The following is a 24,065-nucleotide window of genomic DNA, read 5'->3' as shown; positions in this document are numbered from 1 at the left end:
TTTTTGGGGATGGGAATAAGGGTGGCAGGAGGGAAAGGTAGCCAGTTTAATTCATGGCTGTCAAGTATGATTCAAACTTTTGCCACACAGCAGCGGGGTTGCGTCTGGATGCTGCGTCCCAAAGGGGATGACTTACGATAGCGATCTGCAGGTATATCCCCACCACACGCACACACACATACACACACACAAATGATAATGAGATAATGAGGAATTTTTAATACCAGAGCTCAGGGGTATGGACTGGAGACAGTCAAAGCTTTATCTTTGGCCCAATCGCAATCACTTCTGGAGCCTGGGTATTGTGTTGAAGGGGAATAACAAAGGTAAAGGTTCAGTAAGAGTTCAAATCAGGCTCTGATGATGAGAACAAGAAAGGTAGAAGCAACAAGAGCTGACCTCTCCAGTCCCTCCTCACCAGCATTACATGAGGAGGTCAAGTGGAGAGGTGGGAAAAATTTTAATTCCACAGGTCCCTTCTGGCTCTAAATCCTGTGAATTACACATGTGTAGCTTCACCTAGGGAAAGATATTCTCTGATGATGTTTAGAGACCCAGACTCAGTCTAGCACTGTGTGCAGACAATGTGTGCCACGGTGATTTGGAGACATCACTGTTTTGCACTGCTCTTTCTGCGCTGCTGAGCACAAGCCATACAAACAAGCCTTGCCTTCTCTCATCTGATAGCCAGGTGACAGTGTGTTTTGAACCTGAAAATATAGCTGGTGCGCTCAATCTGATGTTTCCTTGTTATGACATTCTGGGAGATAATCTTCATAATAGTTGTAATGTTTGGCATTTTAGGTTAATAGAGGACAGAGCTATATCTCTAAGACACATTTCCAAAGTGCAGTGTGGGAAGTCAGAACCTTTTTTGGGTATCTCATATCAGGCATGCATTACCAATTACAGTGCTTCAGAGCATTTTCCTGGGATGAAATTTGAGGAGCTACTAAACCTGCTCCCTAATGGTAGGTTTTGACATTTCAATAGACTATGAGTTGACTTAATCATAGAATCACATACTTGTAAGGGGCCTCAGAGGTCATCTAGAGTAAACCATATATGAACAGGAATCTTCTTTATTACACCACTAGTTCATATGATCAGTAAATATTTATTAAATGCCTACTATGTGCCAGGTACTGTGCTAAGTGCAGGGGATACAAAAAAAATGACAAAAGGTAGGCCCTGTCTTCAAGGAGTCAACCCTTTAGCAAACACTCGAGTAAAGTTCTAATTGTTGGGATTTTGTTGTTGATGTTTTAATTAAAGCAACCCTAAGTCTGCTTCTACAAAATCCTATATGTTATTCTTTGTGCCCTTTGGAGACATGCAGAACAAGTCTGATCCCTCTTGCATATGACAGTCCTTCAAATATCTGGATAGAGATGTTGTGTCTGCTGTTTTTCTCTTTCACTCCTATAGACACATCTTTTCTTCTCCAGGCTAAACATAACTAGTTGGTCAAACAATTCATCAACAAATAATAAATATTTTTATATATAAAAGTACTTACTATAATGCCAAGCACTGTACTAGGCACTGGAGATATAGATCTAAAGAATGAAACAATCCCTACTCAGAAGGAGCTTAAAATCTAATGGGGGAGAATATTAAATATTTTAAGTAGAGTTAGACCAAAATTTTAAATGGCTAAAATGGTCCGTGAAGAAAACTTTTCTTTCTCTCTCTTTTTTTAAACAGATGAAGTAGTTACATCTCATGGTGCAATTGAACCAGATAAGGACAACATCCGTCAGGAACCATATTCTTTACCCCAGGGTTTCACATGGGACACCTTAGACTTGAGCAATCCTGAAGTAGTGAGTAAAACAATTATCACTTTGAACAGTTTACCTGAGTAAAGTAGTTGTGAGCTGACTTTGAAAGGTAGAGATGTGTCACATCTTTTGTCTTCTGCTCGCAGCTCAAGGAACTGTATACATTGTTAAATGAAAATTATGTAGAAGATGATGACAACATGTTCAGGTTTGATTACTCCCCTGAGTTCCTCTTATGGTGAGTAACAAGTTGCATTTACTATTTCAGGAGGGCTGTACACATGAGTTCTCATTTTGAGAGGGAAGGCCCCTCTTTTTTTTTTTTTAATCTATCCATAGACCTTAATTTGCTTTTCCTTTGTCTCTGAACTGATTTTAGGGCTCTTCGTCCTCCAGGCTGGCTGCCTCAGTGGCACTGTGGAGTTAGGGTTTCTTCAAACAAAAAACTAGTGGGGTTCATAAGTGCCATTCCGGCTAGCATTCGGATTTATGACAGGTATATATCAAATCTTAAATATGTATTTTTGTACTTTCACAAAAATGATCTCTTTGTGATAATTTTGACATCCAGGGCTAGGAAGTACGGGATCTACAATACCATATCCTGTCTACTTCCCCCAACCATTTTTATGCAAATGAAATTAGGTAAAAATGAGTTATGGATAGCCTTGTAAGTACTGAAAGGCACCATGTTGCACAGGCATATGAATAGAAATAGGAAGGGCAGTTCTATTTAATGTGCCTTAGGGGGAAGATAGTGGGAATTATATAATATTTTAGTGTATGTAAATATATGTATATAGGTATGTTTGTGTGTGTGTGTGTGTGTGTGTGTGTGTGTGTGTGTGTGTGTATAACCAATCTTTTGAGAGGCAGCATGAAATAATGTATAGAAGACTGGTCTGAAATCAGCAAGACCTGGATTCTTGCCTCTTACCCATACTGACTTTGTAACTGACCCTGGGCAAGTCACTTAATTCTTAGTGCCCTGGGCAACTAAGACTACAAATTGCATAGTTGACGATCTTCCTTGGTTGAGGGAGTTTCCTCAGGAACAAATTGATGAAATCACAAGTTTGGTGTAAAGAAGAGAACAGCTGCAGATCTGCATTGGTAGAGAAGTGGGTCTCCAGACGTGGAGTTCCCCCAAACCAATGAAATTATAGGTTTGGGCTCTCCCTTTTCTTCCCACCCTCCAAATATGTGTATCTTTGTCCTTTACTAAATTCCCACTTCACTGCCTCTCAAGCCTGGAGATAAGCTTTCATCCAAAGACCAACAATTATTATTATTATTAAATTTGGAGGTGCTTATCGCAAAAGGTTGGTCAGAACACCTGATGGTTCTTCATATTTAAATGTTTCCTTTGTTTTTTTTGTGTGCTTTTTTTTTATGATGGATTTTTTTTTGCCATAGCAGTTTAGAAAATAAAGTGTGGGGGGTTTATGATCTATACGAGTAGGAAAACCTGCATTGATGAAATCCTGGATGTTTTGGAGCGTTCAAGCATTTTCATTATTCAGTTAAGGGAATATGTGTGTCCGTGTTTAGGTCTTTTTTCTTTTCTTTAAAACACCTACTGACAGTTTCTTCTTCCCTGCTGGCAGCCTTCCTGAATTGCCACCCAAGCCATCAGCAATGTGGGGAAGCCCAGTGTAGGTGTCCCAGTTTACTATAGTCTAGGGGCTGCATTGCTCCTTATTGGCAGGAAAACTTGACTGCTGTCGTTATGAGTGAGGTTTTCAGGTCCACTAAACATACAGGGCATGCCTATACAGTAAGGTGACTAAAATGTTAAGATGCTTCCAAATGAGTGCTGTCCTGTTCAGTGCAGTCACCAGGAAAGGTCTGTGTTCCATTGCCACTTCCATTGTTTAAAATGCTCAAAGCTCCTCTTGAGGAATTAGTTTCAGGGATTTTGGCACATTCTTGGAAAGACTTGGAATCAGGAGAGACCTGGACTTAAATACTGCCTCTGTGCAACTGTGGGCAAGTCTTAGAGACTAGACCTTAAAAAAAGATTAAAGTAAATAAACTGAAGGAACATAATACTGTGTTTATAGCAGAAGAGTGGAAAAAATCGTAACTTGGAAAAAATAATTTTATAGACAGGTGGAAGAAAATATAAATCTTGCATAACTTTAAATGTGAATGGATTAAATAATACAACAAAATGAAAAAGAGTGACAGATTGGATAGGAAAACAATTCTACAATCCATTGGCTATAGGAAACAGATTTTAAAAAACAAAGATGTAGGGGTGGCTAGGTGGCGCACTGGATAGAGCACCGGCCCTGGAGTCAGGAGGACCTGAGTTCAAATCCGGCCTCAGACACTTGACACTTACTAGCTGTGTGACCCTGGGCAAGTCACTTAACCCCACTGCCCAGCCCCCCCCCCCAAAAAAAAACAAACAAAAAACAAAACAAAGATGTATACAATATAAAACTGAGGGGATGGAAAAAAATTTGCCATGCAAATCTTAGAGCTCTTCTGAGCCTCAGGTTCCTGAGCTATTAAAATAGTGATAATAAGTACATTTCAAAAAGTATTTACTAAGTGCATACTGTGAGCTTAGAATTATACCAAGAACTGAGGATTCAAAGATAAAAATAAACCCTAGCCTATAATACCTATAGTTCCTGTCTCCCAGAGCAACTGTGAAGTTCAGATGAAATTACTATATGTAACATGCTTTCCAATATTTGAAGAACTATATGTTAGCTGTAATTATTCTTTTAAATATCTTCATGCTGGCATATAATTATGGATTTGATTTTTGGAAGTAGCCAAGAGTTATTTAGAGACGAATTTTATAGATGAGGTGGGTGACTGAGCTGGGTAAAATTATTTTGGGTTGAAAAACAAGGTACAGCCATGGTTTTTCTTGTAAGGCTCTGACAGCAATTCCAAAAGATAAACTCTGGGACATATCTTGGGTGGTTAGCATCTTAAGTGTTTAGCTTCTCAAGAGGATGACCATGCAGGATAACTCTCATTTATTATATGCTTATTAAATAAGTCATCATGCTTTATCAATCACATGTTGATTAGCATTAGAAGGATACTCTAGGTCATGTGGCCCTTTAAGTCCTCAAGTGAGGCCCTTTGACTGAATCCAAACGTCATAGAACAAATCCCCTTAACAAAAGAATTTGTTCTGTAAAACTTGGACTCAGTCCAAAGGCGTCACCCATGGACGTAGAAGGCGGAATACAGCCTCAATGCTGCAGCCTCCCCACCCCCGCCCTAGGTGCTAGGCTAGGGCGTGAAAGTAGGGTTAATTCTACAATGTTTTTGAGCCAAGTGGAAAGGAAACACAGTCCAGTCATTGTTTTCATCAAATCAGGGATGACTTTCTGAGAATTAGGGCACCAGGTAGGGTTCAGACTATTATCTGATATCTTTTTTAACTTGAAGAGAAATGGGTTAAGATTCTCAATTGCCAAAACTTGGCATCTTTGAAATTCTTTAAATGATTCAAACTAGGCCATATCACCATCACAAATTTTAGGATTTCCTAAAGATTTTGCCTTGAAGGCATTTATTACACTATATTCAGGCAAAAAGAATATATTGTGAAGGGTTGGTAATAATTTTAAGATTTTGTAAAACTAGCATTATTAAATTGTAAATACTTTGCAATCAAATTTATACAAATGTATTGTAAAACTTAATGAATCCATACTTATTAAAAAAGGAGAAGTGATTTGCAGGGGGAATCCTAAGTTAGAGAAATATGTAAATTGTAGAATATTTTTAAAAATGAAATTCAATTTTATCATTTTTATGTACATTGAGTAAAAAGGGTTAGTAGTGTTGCTAATAAAAGCTTATTTATAATTACCATTGTATGTTACAATTTGGTGCTACTACTGAAATGAATGAAAAATGGTTTCCCATAACAGTCTTGTGCTGTTTTGGCATAAAAGATAAGTTTTCCTAATTGTGTCCAAATTGTCACAAATTCCAAATTGATAGAGCCTGAGTTAATATACCTGATCCCTTTTTTAAAAACCCCAAAGAATACAAAAGTTTATGCAAAAAAACATTTCTTGTATTGTCCATAACTTTTGACAATTTGTTTCTTAGTGTGAAGAAGATGGTAGAAATAAATTTTCTCTGTGTTCATAAGAAGTTGAGATCGAAACGGGTAGCACCAGTGCTGATTAGAGAAATAACTAGAAGAGTCAACTTGGAGGGGATTTTTCAAGCTGTTTATACAGCAGGAGTAGTCCTTCCCAAGCCCGTGGCTACTTGCAGGTAAGGAGAACGTTTTTTGTCATTTAAGCCACCATTCTGCTTCCATTCCCATTTCCAAACTGAACACATGTCTACTGTGCTCAGGAAAAGCAGCGACTAGGCATTTTGAAGCCATCAGATTTAGTATTATATTTATTAGCATGCTATTCCTTTGTCCCCATCCATTTTTCAGTGTTTTTCTTTTACTATTTTCTCCTTCCTATTGTGTTTGGCAAGCAGTTCCAAGAGCCACACTGAATACATGGTAACAGTGGATAAAAGAGGCATTAACAACTTTATTTACCAAAAAGGAAAAGTACATAAGCATTATTCACACCTCAGTCAGTTAGTAAGCATTTATTAAGTGCCTGTTATGTGCCAGGCACTGTGCTAATTGCTAGGAGTACAAAAAGAAGTAAAAGACAGTCCTTACCCTCAAGAAACCTACAATCTGTGTACAGGATAATCAGGAAATAACTAAAAATGAGAAAGCACTGAATTTAGAGCGGTTTGGCTTCCTTTAGAAGATGTGATTTTAGTTGGGACTTGGAGAAAGTCGGAGAAACCAGGAGATACAGATGAAGAAGGTGAGCATTCCAAATATGGGGAACAGCCAGAGAAAATGCCCAGAGCTGAGAAATTGAGTATCTTGTTCATGGAACAGCAAAAAGGACACTGTCACTGAATCAAAGAATACATGGCAGAGAATTAATTACATGAAAGAAGACTGGAAAGGTAGCATGAAGCTAGATTATGAAGGAAGGCCTTTCAGTGCCAAACAGAGGATTTTGCATTTGATCCTGAAGGTGACAGAGAGCCACTGGAGTTTATTAAGTAGGAAGGTGACATGATCAGACCTGTGCTTTGAGAAAATCACCTTGGCCAAATGGAGTGGGGAGCAATGTCACTTTGAAGAGGGCAGTTTTGGTGAAATAAAGTCAGAATCTGACTTAAAGAAAGGAGTTAAAAGAAGGTGAGAGGAGAGAAAGTAGAGGCTCTCCTCTAGAAGGCAATGGCTTTTAGAAGTACTTGACAGCACGGATCAAAAGATTAAGTGTTTTTTTGCGGATGGGGATGACATGGGCATATTTGTAGGCAGTAGGGGAGCAGCCAACAGACCATGAGAGACTGAAGATAAGTAAGAGAGTGGGGATAACAGAGGGAGAAAGCTGTTGGAAGAAATGGGGTGGAATGGGATCACTTGTGTGGGTAAATGGGGTTTGTGTGAGAACAAGAGTGAAGGAGGAAATAGTGCTGAAAGCATATGATGTGAAATATGCTCTTACTAAAGCCTAAAGATATTCTTTCAGGAAGTAAATTATTTTTTCCTAGATCATATCTGGTCATCTTCCCTTGCTGCAACCCACATTTGTCTTTTCAATTTTTCTCTCTCTCTCTCTTAAAATACCTAAACAAATAAGACTCAGGTGTATGGTGCACATTCCATTAGTATCATGGGCATTTCTTTTTTAAGACAGATTTTATTGACTGCTCAGTCATGAAGGACAATATTTTTATTCATCAAAGAAACTAAAAGTTAATGAAATTTTTAAAATTAAACTCTACTTAAACATATTACAAAAGGCTCCTTTTAATCAAATCCTTTCCCCCCATCCTAAAAATATAGATCAACCTTATAAGCCTTATCTTCTTAGCTAAAAAGGTCTCTCTCTAACTGGACCCTGATCCCCTAGCTCCACATTTTACCATGATAGACTAGTAGTGGGAAGTTTTAAGAACTGGCATCAAAAGGCACATGCTTTTAAAATTCAAAATTTTAACTTCTTCTTTGCCAGTGAGAACCCCAGATCTATTTTCTGTGGGTTACAACAGAGAAAACAAAATGGCCAGAAGAGTCAAAGTCAGGGGAGATACATACATGATTTCTCCTTGGCTTGACTCCAGCTGACTGAAGTGCCTGGCCAAGACTTGGGGTCTCATAAGGGAAACAAGGATGGAAAACAGCTTACTTGTCTCCACCAGCAAATGGAAGTTAGCAGAAAAATTAGGGCAGGATAGGTAGATCTGAGAATCATCAGCATAGAGAGAATAATTCAATCCATGGGAGCTGAAGAGATTCCCAAGTACTACTTACTTTATGTAGAAGGATGAGAAGAGAGGGCCCCAGGCCCCACCAAGGAAAAGTGCCACCAGCTAGGAGAGGCCAAATTGAAGAGGGTCTGGAAGAGAGTTGGCCATGGACTACCAGGTTCACCTTACTAGACATAGATCCTTCTTCCTCTCATGCCATACAGAGACTTGCAGGAGTGAAAGAAGGAAAATAAAAGAAGTAGGAGTAGTACCCATGGTAGCTACAGCAATGTGGGGAAAGTGCCACCATCCTAAGTTGGCTCTAAGAGTTGCTGGCATATTAAGTTGTGCCTAGGTTCACCTCATATTTACACCTATGATAAGAAGAGATAGTTGAGCTAAAAACTATGATAAGACATTAATGGATTCAGTTTCCATTTACATAAAATAAGAGCAAAGCCACATTAATTTCACAACTATATTTTAAAAACCAGTAATAAAATCTAAGTAAACAAATGGAAAAGTGATTGCAGAGGGTCCCCAAGAAAATAAGAAAAAGTCAAAAGTTTAAAATAATAAAATATTTTGAGAGCACACTTTAAAATTTTAGACTTTATAATGTTTAGCCAAAATAAACCTTGATTTTCAAGTATCTATTTTCTTGGGTAACTATAGTTTAAAGATGTAACTTGGGGAAAACTATTAAAAAATTTTCTAGTTTAAGGTTCTTCCATAGGGAAAGAAATGCCCTGTAAAAAAATGTCTGTTAGAAACTTAATAATCTCAATCAAATGAACAAAATAAATAGTAAAAACAGTCATGAAACCATAAGCTGCAAAATATTTCTAAGTAGAAAATACATGTACACAGATAAACTCTCGTGTCAATTTTCTTTTCCCTTTGTGTACTTACCAGGTTGTTGCTTTTTAAAATATAGAACGTGTTTCATTTTTTTTTAAGGCAGTTGAGGTTAAGTGACTTGCCCAGGGTCACACAGCTAGTAAGTGTCAAGTGTTTGGTCTAAAGTTGGATCTGAACTCAGGTCCTCCTGACTTTAGGGCCGGTGGTCTACCCACTGCGCCACCTAGCTGCCCCGACATGTTTCATTTTTATGGTTTTGTTCACTTTGCAGTCTTCATAATTGTCATTGTATGTCATGGTGCCTTAACACACACATACATGCCATACTTTATTCAAATATTCCCTAATCATTGAACATATAGGCTGATTAGAGTTTTTCAATTAAAGTTGCTAAGGATATTTTTATGAAGATAGATAATTTTTCCCTTTCAGGAACATCCTTGGGCTATAGGTTTAGTAGTAGCAACTCTCACTGTAGGCTGCCAGATTGCTTTCCTAAAAGGTTCACAGTTATTTCTTCCTTTATAATCTCATCAGCATGGTATTTTTAACAGCTTTTACCAATTTTGATGGGTATAAGATAATAACTACTTTTTTTTTGTTCACAATTCTTTTACTTTCAAGTAGGTATTTTTGTTCCTTTAACACAGATTCTTTAACCACTTATTAATACCTTGGGGAATGGGTACTAGTCTTATAAATTTGTGTGCTAGGTGTCTGATTTTCCTCAGATATATCTATTACAGAGAGGTAGCATGGAATAGTCTATAAGAGGGTCAGTCTTAGAATCAGAATAATCTTGTGTTCCAGTCCTACCACTGAAATATGCTGGCTGTGAGACCATGGGCAAGTCACTTAACTTTGTAGTTACCCCCAAGCAATTCTTTAAGATTTAAAGGTGCAGAACAGATGCAAATCTATACCAGCAGAGGGAGTTCCCTATGACCACAAAATCAAAGGATTGAAACAAACCAAAAAAAATTGACAAGGATTTTTTTTCAATGTTTTTTCTTTTAATTTTGAATATATTGCTTATATTTCTACAACCCAGATCCATCTTTATCTCCAAGAATTTCTTCCTTTAGTCAGTAATTAAGAATTTTTCTTTCAAATTTGACATTACTGTGCCTTTCCTTTTTCTTCAAATGTTTTAATGTTGTGTTTATATTGAGTGCGTTGGAGTTTTTAGTAATTTATCCAATTGCTATATCCCACTGACAAAGTAAAGTGCTATTCTGAGCTCTCATTATACGAGGGAGGTGACCCTGGGTTCCTGAAGGCTGAGTCTTTGGAGTATAAGCCACTGGTAGTTGCTATTATGCTAGCAAGGCTTTGAGTACAGGGCCAGGCATTTCTCATCTAAAGGCATATCTAGCCAAGTCCAGAGGTTCATCATCAGCTTAGCCATGAGGGAATTAGCTTTTCAGGCATAGCAACTGAAACTGACTTGTTACGAAGGCATTTGCTCTCTGAATGGGTGAAGGGAAAACTCACACCTTGGAAATCCTAGAGCCTTAAAATGTCTAATTATGTGGTATGGGTTGTGAGTCTAAAAAACTGCTGTGCAATTTTCTACAATATTGATTGCTTTCTTCAGCGTGATAGTCATGGGTTCTTCAAACACTAATCTGTTGCATACCTTTGTTTCTAAATGTTTCCTCCGTTCTGTTCCATTGACTTGGTTTTTATCCACTCCCAAATCATTTTGATAATTACTGCCTTTGCTTTTCACAGGATCAGTGCTGGGGTTAAAGATCTTATTGAGCTGGGGTAATATTGATATCCTTTCTATAAATAACTTCAAGATTTACTTTTACAAAAGAAAGGAAGGAAGGAAAGTCAATATCTATATCTATATATCCATGGATACTAGGAATAATTTAGAGGTAGAAAGTGAATGAAAAATAACTTTCTGATGTCTATAGATTTTAGTGGTATACTGTTGAGCAGCTGAACTAGAAGTCTTAAATAAACTATAGTGAAAGCTTTAGAAGAAGCATTGGACAACAAGAATAACTTTATAATGATATGAGAAAATCGGATTTAAAAGTCTTTATTGCACTGTGTTTCCAGATACTGGCATCGATCACTAAATCCCAGAAAACTGGTAGAAGTGAAATTTTCTCACTTGAGTAGAAATATGACTTTACAGAGAACAATGAAGCTATACAGACTTCCTGATGTAAGTAAGAACAATTTGCAATTCTTCTGAGCTCAAACCAATGAAGCTTTGAGCTTAGAAAAAGGAATATTTATAGGGGTGTAAAAACATATTGAATGTTTGTGAAGGTGACATAGCGACAGGACCACAGAGGACACACATGCTAGCAGAGGTTGGCAAGTTTATTTTGAAATACCAGAGATTTTTAATGGCTTGATTATTCAGTTTGTGGTTGGACAGGACCAAACTCAGGAAATACAAGTTTTTCAGGGTATGAATTTGTCTACTGGAAAAGGAAAAGGGTGGAAAAGTCCAGGCTCCTGCTATTTTAACTCCTTGGAATAAAAAATAAACCTTTTTTATAAGAGACCTGTAGGAAGAGATATTTTGTCATCCATATCACTCATAAATAAAATAGCATTGTTCTTAGGGTTAAACTGTTAAGAATTGTTCCACTGACAATCACTTTTATATCCAGGGCTTGCTAGCCCTGGCTTTGTGTTCTGGCATTTTGTTTTGGTTTTTGGTCCTTGACTATGCTTCTTATGCAACTGTCCTTTCCTTTAGGTTATTACAAAGTAACTGAGTACTGTGATTTTATTGGACAATAAGTGTAGAATACAGCCATTTTCACCTCGAAAATGGTGAGGAATCTTTCTGTTCTTTGCAGTTTCTTTTGTTTTGGGGAGGCAATGATTTACACATGTAGCTTTTTTTTTTTTTTTTTTTTACAGTCTATAGAGCCATCTCCTTACAACAGTACTCTTATATATCCGTTATATTATATATCCATTTTATAAACTTGGAAACAGAGGCCCAAGGGAGGCAAGAAGTGACTGGCCTAAGGTCACAAAGCTAGATCTTAGACCCAGCCCAGATTTTTGCACTACACCAGGCAGTATCTTGTTTGTCTAATAACAGAATTCCCAATTTCGGGTGGGGGGGGGGGAGGAGAATGACTAAACAGAGAAGAAACTTAAGTAGTTGGAGGATATAGAAAGTTTGTCACTTTTCGGTCACTTAGCATATCAAAGAGAAAGGATAATTTCTTTTCAGTTCAATTAATTATATTATTATAAGTAGTAGAATGTCTCTGAGTGAGTTGAAGGAGAAAAGAGGAACTGAGGAAAAAAAGAAACCAGGCCAGGGATAAGGAAAAAGTCTCTAAGGCCAGGGAAGGGAGATGGGGCAAAAACATGGAGGCCTGAAAGGACAAAAATTGAAGTAGAGACAAAGGCACTTTGAAGCAGAAAGAGAAAGACACAACCTAAGTGAACAGATAGACCCACTAACAAAGCCCATACCTTCAGTACTAATCTAATAATTTTCTCATTGTTTTTCTTTGTAACTACTTATATACCCTACTAGGCTGTAAGCTCCAGAAGGGTAAAGATGTGATCTTATTAGGTATTTTTAGTCCACTAAGAGAGTCACAAGGAAACCCTAATGCTACAAGATATAAAGGCATTTCATAGAAAGCAAAAGGGAAAACCCCCTCATCATTTATCTTTTGTTCTCACTTACTCTTGTGACCAGTTGTGCTCCCAGACCTTCGGTTCCATTGTGACCACCAAGGTGTTAGAAGTAACACATAGAGATTCCTGGAATTTTCTAAGTAACTTATTGATAGTACCTAGTTCTGGGGCGGTCAGGCCGATCTGCCCCACTTCAGTTCTTGGTTTAGCATCTCTTGTTCAATAACTCTTTTCCTCCCATTTCTATGATCCTGAAAGATGACTCACTTTTCCCCTCCCCCCCAGACTCAGCACTGTAACATCAGATCTGGAAGTCCCACTTGTCTTGTTCTTCACTGGGGTTTGTAGTCATGTGCCAGTTTGGGTTTGGGAGTGAGAAGTATCTAGTCTGTCGTTACCAATGTAGCAGTCCCTAACAGTTGTAACCTTGTAGCAGTCCGAATTGCACTGGCTTATTAGTTCTCAGTTCATCCTCTAGTCATTTTGACAATCTAGCCTACTTCTGCACTCCTGTGGTCTTCTTGTGGCTATCTCTTCCTTCTATTAATGTATGATAGCTTTCAGGGGCCATCCATTTCATCTTTTGAGTGTCCTGTCCTTGGGATAACATCTTGTGGTATTAAATTCTTAAAACAATGCTTCTTCCTTAAAGATAAAGCTAACGAAATTATTGCCAGTGTCACTGAGGGGCCTTATAGTTCACATATTTGCATCGGAGGTAACTCCTGCCAAAGTCTTACCTATCCCCACCTTCCGCTAAGTCAGCCTCTTTGCCCATTTTAACTCTCAGCTTGGTAATTCTATTCTTGCACCCAGAACCAGAGCCACCCTAACATAATCTGAAAAGAATGCAGAGTATCATGCATCCAAAGTTTCCCTTGCCTTTGTTCACATAACCAAATTAAAAGATTTTAATGAATAATAATGATAACTATAACTTCCATTTGTATCATGGTATCATTTGTATCATGACTGTGAGTTAGTAATCTTGGGCTCTTTCTCACCTTTCTCACTCACTGTGTGACTTTGGGTAAAGTCCCTAAATCTCTCGGGGTCCTACTTCGCTCATCTTTAAAATAAGGAAGTTGAACTAGATGATCCCTAGGGATTGCTTGGATGTGAATCCTGCCCTTGCTGTTTACCGCAGTCCAGCCACAGGTCACTTCCCCTTTCTCATGTGTCTGATGGGAGGGTTGGACTAGATAAGGTCTCTTACAGTTCAGAGTCCTGTGATCACCCCATTTTCCTTCCTCTTCCTTGACCTCATTGCCATTCATCACTCTCTTGAACAGTCACCCTGAGATCAAAGTGACTTGAATAACACAAGCTTAGAAAACATCAAAATCCTGGGCAGAGGGAAAAAGTCAGAGGAAGCAAGCCCCCTGAGAGGAGTTCTTGGTCAGTGTTGTCTGTAAGCTGCCAGTTTCCAGCACTACTTACTGGCAGACAAGCCTGCTCTCAAGTCATGTAACTCAGCCTTTGGTCTGTTTTTAATGAACTGAAAAACCTTTAAAATAGATAATAAAAAACACATACAAAATAAAGAATAAAAATCTTACATAGAACTCTTAGCATTTAGTAAAGTAGAACCAGATAAATTCAAAGGAAGCCCCAAATATTTTGTCACAGGTCACTTCCAAGTCTGTCTGTAGGTCCACTCCATTTGCAACCATGTATCATCCTCTAATTTTGCATCACATCATATAGGCCTTTCCATACTTGTATACTTACTGTTTATCTTCTTACTGAACAATAATTTATACAGCCAAGCTTCAAGCTTCAGGCATATAGGTTGAATCCAGTTTTTTATTTTTTTCAAATAGTGCCATTCTAAATATTTTTGTATGGATAGGTCCTCTTTTCCTAATAATGAAAACAGTGGGTCAAAACACACGGTCATTTATTTTACTTGTATTGCATATTGCCATGCCGTTCTCCAAACAGTTTGTCTGACACATAACATCCCCACCCACAATGTTTTATTTAAAGTGCCTGTTTCTACATAGTCTTGTCAACATTTTTGTCCTTTTGGTGGGTGATATTTAAGGGAGGCTTGAATTGCATTTATCGAATCATTAAGGAATTTGAACATCTCATAGTTATTAAAAGTTTGTATTTTGTTCTTCTAAAATTGTCTATTCTTGCCCCTTGATCATTGCTCCACCAAGGGATGTGTATTAATAGTCATGAATATATATCAGTTTTTTGTGTAGCTTCTGTATGTCAGACCTTTGATACATTTAAAGCAAAAATTTATTTGATTAAAATATCTCTCCTTTCCATATAGAGTTGAGACAAATACTTTTTGTCTTTGTTTTTTATGGCTTTTCTATGTGCATATGTATCATTGATCCAGTTTAGAATTTAGTTTAGTGTGAGATGTGGATCTCAACCCATTTTTTAAAATAACATAGCTATCCAGTCTGTCTAACAGATTTTATTGAATTCATTTTATTCCCTCTTTTTTAAAATGTGGATTTATTAAATACTAACCTTGATAGATTGACACACACAGAGTTCAGTTCTTGGGTTCTGTGTGTTGTTTCATTCCTCTATTTCCCTAATCTTATGTAGTATGCAACTATTTTATAATTATAACTGTCTTATTAGGACATTTTATGATCTGGTATGCTCTTTTCCTGCTTTCTTTTTCACAATTTTTTTGTATATTTTTACCTGCCTATTTTTCCACATGAATTTTATTATGACTATCAAAACTAATGAGATAAGCTTTTGGTATTTTTATTAATAATGAATTTAAACTCTAAGATAATTTGGGATGTACTGACATTTTTACTATGCCCCAGTGAAACTGAGCAAGGAATATCCCTTTACATTTCTTTAGTTATTTGATTTCTGTCAAAATCATTTGAAAGTTTTCTTTATATAGGTCTTTTGTAGGCCTTGATAAATTAATGTATAAGTCTTAGATGCATTATGTTATCATATATTTCTCTGTCAATTTGCCTTGCTTTTTGGTTAGGTATGGGAAATGAAAATAATTTTGGTGGGATTATTTTATATCTTCTATAATAAGTCATTTATTGACTGAAGTTTTTTTTAAATAGCTAGTCTTTATCTGCAATAAATAATTTAAGCTCTTTGCTGATGCTTATTCTTTTAATTTCTATTTTATGTCTTAATGCTATTTCCTAATATTTCTAAAGTTGTGTCTAACAGGACTAGTGATGAAACATCTGCCTTTAAAGGGACTATTTCTAGTGTTTCTCTATTGTATATAATATTATTTGGTGGTTTCAAATAAATCATTTTTATCTAATGATGGAAATATCCTTGTAATCCTACAGCTAGTTGGCGCAGTGGACAGAGCATCAGCCCTGAAGTCAGGAGGACCTGAGTTCAAATCCAGCCTCAGACCAAACACTTGACATTTACTAGCTGTGTGACCCTGGGCAAGTCACTTAACCCCAATTGCCTAAAAACTTTATAAAAAAATTAATATAAATGATGATATTTTATTGAGGGTTTCCCAAAAGCTTTCTATGTATCTGATAATATGTTCATGTAGCATTTTTCATCTTGTTTGAATGGTTTATCTTTTTCTGGTAGTAAACCATCCTTGCTTCCATTTAACTTTTTAATGTGTTAATATATTCTGTCTGAGCAGTTTTTTATTTTTAATATTTTTTGCATGAATATTCTTTAATAATATTGGTCAACAGTCTTCTTTTTCAGGTTTGTCTTTGTTCAGTTTAGGGATCAATCTGCAAGTATTTATTTTGTGCGCTCTGTGTACCAGGCACAGTACTAAGTACTAGGGATAGCAAAGGAGAGTCCCTGCCCTCAAGGAGCTTACAATTTAATGAGGAAGACAACATTAAAACAGATATATACAGATAAACAGGAAATAATTAAGAGGTAAGGCAGTGGACTTAAGAGGAGTTGGGAAAGGCTTTCTATAGAAGGTAGGATTTTAGTGGGGATTTAAAGGAAGCCAAGGAGGTCAGTAGTTGGAGCAGAGAAGGAAAGCATTCCAGGCATAGAGGACAGCCAGAAAAGAATGCCCAGAGCCAAGAGATGGAGTATCTTGTTTATAAAATAACCAGGATGTCAGTGTTGCTGGATCAAAGACTATGTGGCATGAAATAAGGTGTAAGAAGACAGGAAAAATAAGAAGGGAGGAGGGGCAGGTTATAAAGTGCTTTCGGTGCCAAACAAAACATTTTGTATTTGCTCCTGGAGGCAATGGGAAGCAGAAAGAGACAGGGAGATGATCTTTAGGAAAATCACTTCAGTGACTGAATGAAGGATGGAATGGAGAGGAGAGAGACTTAGGGCAGGAAGACCCACCAGCAAGCTATTATAATAATTGAGGTGTGAGCTGTTGAGGGCCTGCACTGGAAAGTGGCAGTGCCAGAGAAAGAAAGGAGCATATTTGAGAGAGGTCAAATTGAGAGGCCTTGGTAAGAGCTGTGATGGGGGTCAGGGAGGAGGTAACACATTGTGAGGCATTCAGGTTGACTCTTAGCTTACAAGTTTGAGTGACTGGGAGAGTGGAGTTGTTCTCCATAGTAATAAGGAAGGTAGGAGTGGTGGGAAAGGTTAGGAGGAAAGATAGTAAGTTCTTTTTTGGACATTCAATTTGAGATGTCTGAAAGGCAGTTAGAGAGTTAAGACTGGAGGTGGGCAGAGATAGGAAGTAGATTTGACAATCATTAGCATAAAGATGGTATAGTTAAATCTATGGGAATTGATGAGATCACCACATGAAGTATTATAGAAGAGAAGAGGGCCTAGAACAGAACCCTGAGAGACATCTATGGTTAGAGGGTATATACTGATCTGGAGATCACAGCAGAGGTAACAGAAGAAGAAGTCAGAAAGATAGGAGGAAAACCAGGAGAGAATGATGTTCTGAAAACCTACAAAGAAGAGAGGATATAGTCAGAAATGAAAGTCAAGAGTAGAGGAAAACAACATGTCCACATAAGTATAGCCAAAATACAAGGATGAAAATTATATTTACCTCCTCTCCCCCATTAGAAATGTGAGTTCTTTGACAGGGGAGACTGGTTGGTTTTTTTTTTTTGCCTTTCTTTGTATCCTCAGCACAGCATAGTGCCTGGCACAGAGTAAATAAATGTAATAAATGCTTGCTGATTGAAGGAACTGGATAATCTAAATGCTTTTTCTGGCTTTAGGCTGACTGTATGCTGTAAGCCTACTTGTTAAAAGTTCTGGGACTGGTAGTTTTTGGCCAAGAAGTTCTTTAATGCTCATCTTATTTCTCTTTCCGAGACTAGTCCATTTAGGTTATCTACTACTTGTTTTGATATTTTGTACATTTTTAATTTTTATATTATTAGCACACAACTATATATAGTAATCTGATATTTTTCTTGATTCCCCTCCCTCCACTGTCATCTCTTCTCATTTTTTAAATTTTGGAGACTTGACTTTGCTTTTTAAAAAAACTAGCCTTGTTAACTGTTTATTCTTTTTTACTTTTTTTTTTTTAATAGTTCTGGGTTTTCTTTATCTACACAAATTTTTTTTTCTAATTTACAGTTGTTTTGCCCTGCTGCTCTTAGTTATATCTTTTTTCTGTTGGCTTGTTGCTTTTATATTTGCTGAGTTTTTCTAAGCATATACTTAATTTGTACCCCTGTTGATATAAGCATTCCCTGCTAAAAATTTACCTCTGAGAATACTTCAGCTGTGTCCCATAGATTTTCATAAGTAGAATTTTTATTGTTATTACCTTTGATGTAATCTGCTAATTTTCTTTTTCACCAAATCGTTGTTGGATGAGTAACTTTTTTTAATATCCTCATGGACCTACACTTGATTCACTACATGCATTATTGTTAGTAAATGTAGCATATAAAATATCTGCTTTCTATATCTTCCTTAGGGCCCTGCACATTAGTTTTTGTGTAAACTCCGTGAATTCTGGGAAAAACACTGTTAAGGTCCCCCACGTCTGGAATGCTCTGCCCCCTCATCTCTACCTCCTCATTTCCCTAGTTTCCTTCAAGACTCAATTCAAATCTCATTTGTCTACATGTGGCCTTTTCTGACCTTCCCCTCCCCGACCAAATCTTAATGTCTTTCCCTTGGAGATTATCTTCATATGCTCTTATTGTATATATCTAAATATTTGCATATTTTCTCCCCTTATTAGGAAGTACTACTTAAGAGACTATCTACACACTTGAGGGCACAATCTGCCTCTCTGAGTATCCCCAGAACTTAGCATAGTACCTGGCAAGTAGTAAATGTCTAATAAATGCTTGTTGTCTTACTGACTATAATTTCCTTCCACATTGATCACAATCTGATAGTGGGTTGTTAAAATTTTTCATTATTTTTTAGTTAGCTATTGATATAAGACTATGAAGTTTTACTTTATTTAGCTACAGTATTATCAGGTACAAAATTTAAAGTTGATATACTCTTTTTTTTTTAAAGAATCTTTTAGCATGAAATAATGCCTTCATATATCCCTTAACTTTTCTGGTTTGGACTCAATTTTGTCTATTACCATTAGTGCCACTTCCGCTCTTCATGATTTGGCAGTAGCAAGGTAAAATTCTGACCACCCTTTCATTCAGATCTTTCTCAATTAGTTGTCTTTCCTATACTTAATAAGCATTTTTAAATACTATGTGGCAGGCACTAGTGATATAAAGGTAAAGAATGAAATAAAGCAACAAATGGTTGGGTTACACTTTCTAATCCATTCTGTGGTCATTATGTCTCATTAGAGAGTTTACTCCATTTATATTCTTAATGTTAAGAGTTGTCAGATTTGTCTTTGGGGTGTGGTACAGTGGAAAAGATCTTGGTTCTAGGTCAGGGGACCTAGGTTCAAATACTGCCTCTCTGACCTTGGGCAAGTGACTTAACCCTCATGGACCTCATTTTCCTCATCTGTAAAATGAAGGTGGACTAGAAGACTTCTTTGGTCTTATCCAACTAAATCCTTTCATCCTCTGTAGCTCTAGGTGTTTGGCATCAATAACAATTTATTTTTTCTAAAGTAATAAGTCTATTTGTGTACTTTTTTCTAAAGTAGTAAGTCTACTTCTATGGATTCTTCAGGTTTTCTATGATATTTTCCATATTGGTTATTTTAATTATTTTCTCTTATTCTTAGCATTTTCATTCTTGGGATCTGTTCTTAGGATCTTTTACTGTCTTCAAACTCTTCTCTTCTTTGATCTTGTGACTTCCCTAGCAGGGCTGATCCTGGCTTAATTTCTTTGACTGTGTCATTTATTCATTTGAGGATGTCTCTTGGGATATCCTGTGTAGTTGGCTTTCCTATCAGTGTTGTTTCAGGCCTTTTAGCTGGTTCAGTCACTCTGTGTTTTGTTCTGCTTTTAATTATACTGGCACTCTGCTTTACTGTTAATTTTTTTTTTGGTTGGCTTTTATTTTCTTGAATGGTTTTAAAGCTGTTTTTCTCCCTATGGTGGTTTGGTTTTTTTTTTTTGCTGGTTTTTGTTTGGAAGGGGATATGAGGAACCTGGCCCTATTCAACTCTTTCACTCTCTCATCTTGACCAGTCTGAACTTGATTAACCATTGTTGAGGGATACTATTTATGAGAGCTGTTTCTTATGTGTTTGCATTTGTATAATATCAGGTAAAATAGCACCATAATAAGTTGGATCTGGGGCTTGGCTGTACATGGCCTCTTCTAAGACAACCTTTCACCTGTATCACTGAACTCTAATCTCACCTCCCCCAATGCAGCCCAACCCTGGACAGACTTTTTGCTGTGCTTTAATTCAGTAAGACTCAATAGACAGTAAGTTCCTATCACATACTGGTAATATTCACAAGAGGATGAGTTAAGACAGGTAGGAGAAACCTCTTAAACTCTTCACTGCCACCAGCAGAACTAACCAGTTGCACAGAGTGGTCTCTGGTAGGCTTAAGGTAAAACAAAGAAGAAAGAGGAAAGTAAATCTCAGTGAGAGGGAACTAAATTCCACCTAGTATGTACTCCAGAACTAGGAGAAGGGCTGTCACACAAACTTGGATTTCATAAGAACCTAGCAAATAAAATGATGCTTGATGTACTAAATAAAGAGGCTCAAGCCATTATTTACAAGTTATAAAGAGTTCACAATAAAATACTTTTTTATTTGGCCACTCTTTTAGAGTCGAGACACAGCAGTATGGGGTAGTAGGAGAAGTATTGGGCTTGGAGTTGTGAAAGGAGCAGGTTGGAGCAGGTTCCAGTCCCAACTCTGATAGTAAATGTATGACTATAAGCCAATTTTCTCATCTGCAAAATGGTGATAATAATACTTAGAATATTTACTTTTGAGGGTGATTGTAAGGATCAAATGAAATGTGTTTAAAGTGTCAACTACTGTTAATAGATATTGATCCAACATTGTTTTATTCTTGCCAAGAAGATAACTGTCAAAAATTACATTTGTAGTTTTTTTCAGATCCAATGTGATTTTTACTTCTTAGAGAAGGCTGCCCACTAGAACCTGAAACAGCCTTCAGAAATAAGCCATTGAACTTCTGGGCACTTATTATGGGAAGAACACTAACTCTAGAGTCAGAAGACAGATCTTGTGTTTATCACTTAATCTCTGAGCCTCAGTTTCCTCAGTTAAATAAAGGTGTTAGACTAGAAAGCATGTAAGGTCTTTTTCAGCTCTAAATCTGTGTTCCAAGCTCTAAGCTTGTCTTGGCTGGCCTCTCCTGGGTCAAATTCAATTCAGCAAAAGTATTTAAGTACCTACTATGTGAAACTCTCTACTATAGGAACTGGGGTACAAAGATGAAAATGGCACAATATTTGCCCTCAAAGAGCTTGCATTCTCCTTGGGGTACAGGGCAGAATACAATAACAGGTACAGAAATAATACAAGATGTTATGAAAATTGCAAATGACTAAACAGACAGTAAGGAGAGAATGGCAGAATCACTTCAGCGAAGGCGTGTTGAGTGTCTAATGAGGGAAACATTCCACAACGTGAAGAGGATAAAAAGATGAAAATGAAATAGTCCTTCAAGGAGTTTACATCCCTCAAGGGGGAGAGATGTACCTATATAAGTATATGCAGAAAAATACGAGGGAATTGAGTGGGAAAGGGGATGTGTTAATAGCTAGAAAGGTCAGGGAAGGTGCCAAAAGTAGGAGATGGTGGTGTTCTAGCTGAACTTTAAAGGAAACTAGGGATTCTAACAAGTGGAGGTGAAGAGGAAGTGCATTCCAGGCATGGGGGACAACCTGTGTGTAAAGATAGAACGTCATGTGTGCAGGACAGCATGAAAGACAATTTGGTTGGAGTGAAGAGTACATGAAGTAATGTATGATAAGATTAATAAGACATGTTGGAGCCAAGTTATCTTAAATGATAGGCGAATTTATATTTTAGTGTAGAAGCAATAGGGAGAAACTTGAGCTTTTTGAGCAGGGGAGTTAGAGGGTCACTTCTGCTTTAGGGGTATCATTTTGGTAAGGTATGGAAGAGGGATTGGAGAGGAGGAGAAAAGATATGAAGCAGAAAGACCAATTAGGAGCCTTTTTTGGTAGAACAAGAGGTGACAAAGAGAATGGTTGGGAGAGACAGATTGGAAGTAGAAACGTGGAGCGAGGAACAAGATTCTTTTGTTTCATCTTAGGTCAGCTATGTCTTTCAGACAATTGCGTAGCCAATATTATGGTGTACTGTAGAATATTATAAAACTTGCCTATTCCTTTCTAATGCTTTGTGTATATAAATTCTTATGATTTCATGAAGATTGGAAAACAGGCATGTGAGTTGGTGATTGTTATTTTTCAATTGCCTCTTTTTATAAGTAAGGTCCATGATTTTTCCCCAGCAGTGGGTATCCTTCCCTCTTTCTCATGCCTTTGACATCCCTCCATACCCTAAGAAAGGTGTCTTCTCTAGCACATACCACTTCTGGGCCTACTTGGTCTAATCCAGCTGCTCTTCCCAATGTTGACTTCTTTAGGGCCATCTCTACATATGGTATATGCTAAGGGTAATAAAATGTTAACACAATAGCCTGAAAGATGCAGAGAACAGAAACATGCAGAATTCTTCACTATTGTTGATGTCATTGATGTTGAGTTATAGAAATCCTGGTAGATCTTCATTTTTCACATTTGCTGTCCTTCATATTTGCTTTCCTGATCCCCTCAGCCACTAGTACACCTCTCCCTTGCAACTATCTTCTATTCATTATAGATGTTGTGTATGTATTTCTATATGTATATTTTATCTCTTTTAATGAATAGAAACCCCTTTAGAACAGGAAGTGTTTTATTTTTGCGTCTGTATCCCCAGAGCCACAGTGTCCTGCACATAGTAAGGATTTAATTACGTATGGATTGATTCATAAGGCAGCATGATACAATAGAAATTGGCTTTTGAGTCAGAGGATGTGGGTTATATTCCCACCCATGTGACAGTCCCTTAACCTCTCTAGATCACAGTTTTCATAAAAACTATATATATAAATAGAATTGATCACGCTCTTGTAGACCTTAGACACCATCCAGTTCAATCTCCTCACTACACTGTTTTCTGGCATCAGTACCCTCCACAGGGAGACACAAAAAGTACTTGCTTTCAGAAAAAAAGCTGCAGAAGAAAAGCCATCAGAATGTAAATATTGCCTCAAGGAACACTGTCTGATTGGTCTCATTTTCTGAGCTATCTGCAATAGGAGATTCTTTTCTTTCTTTTTTTTTTTTGGTGAGGCAGTTGGGGTTAAGTGACGTGCCCAGGGTCACACAGCTAGTGAGTGTCAAGTGTCTGAGGTTTGATTTGAACTCAGGTCTTCCTGACTCCAAGGCCAGAGCTCTATCCACTGTGCCACCTAGCTACCCCCGGAGATTCTTTTTCTTGTGCTTCATTTTTTATCTTCACAGACTTCTGAAAACTGAAATGTTGTCTGGCTTTATTGATTGGATGAGAGTATTTCCAAGCATAGACTAGTTTCCTTCACAGACTGATAGGAATCTGAAGTAGGTGATGAGCAGGAGACAGATGTGTCATCCTAAAGCTTTGTCCCAAACCCCCCCCCCCCCCCCCCGGCCAGGGGCAGGAGGTATGTGCTGGGCAGAATCACAGCTTCCATTTCTAGACCAACACCCTTTATACATTCTATATTCTGCAGAATTTCAAAGTCCCTATCCTAAGGGTTCAATTCGTTTTCTGTCTAGTCAAACGTAGTAAGTACTTAGCAGCTCTATCATTATTTACATTTCTGCCTTTGGTTCTGGCATCTAGATTTCAAGAAGGATAATTTGGCCAATGACAATATTCTTCCTATTTTTCAGCAGCTTTTTAAAAACTTTATTTTATTCTGTTATTGTAATAAAAATATACACAAATTTTTTTAAGAATGATTTTTACCTTGTCATTTGATAAGGAATGTTGATAAGACTGCACTCTTATGTAAATGTGGTGACTGCTAAAGAAATGGAAAAATTCAACAGTGGAAACCAGAAGATGTAATACCTTATATTCACAAGAATATTATTTCATTTGATCCCATCAGATAT

General features: G+C 37.3%; 1 protein-coding gene across 1 annotated transcript in view; it reads left to right on the top strand.

Moving 5' to 3' along the window:
• The window catches only part of NMT2 (N-myristoyltransferase 2), an 85,084-nt gene that overhangs the window by 47,771 nt on the left and 13,248 nt on the right, over positions 1 to 24,065 (top strand). The window contains exons 4-8 of the mRNA XM_027847867.1: positions 1,708 to 1,826; positions 1,931 to 2,022; positions 2,164 to 2,280; positions 5,877 to 6,047; positions 10,992 to 11,100. Coding sequence (XP_027703668.1) covers positions 1,708 to 1,826; positions 1,931 to 2,022; positions 2,164 to 2,280; positions 5,877 to 6,047; positions 10,992 to 11,100 — 608 coding nt within the window. The remainder of the gene's footprint in view (positions 1 to 1,707; positions 1,827 to 1,930; positions 2,023 to 2,163; positions 2,281 to 5,876; positions 6,048 to 10,991; positions 11,101 to 24,065) is intronic.

This window comes from Vombatus ursinus, unplaced genomic scaffold (genome assembly GCF_900497805.2).
Source record: "Vombatus ursinus unplaced genomic scaffold, bare-nosed wombat genome assembly UNPS02005459.1, whole genome shotgun sequence".
NCBI lineage: Eukaryota > Metazoa > Chordata > Mammalia > Diprotodontia > Vombatidae > Vombatus > Vombatus ursinus.
Note: the sequence above shows the minus strand (reverse complement) of the source record. Positions and strands in the feature narration are given on the sequence as shown.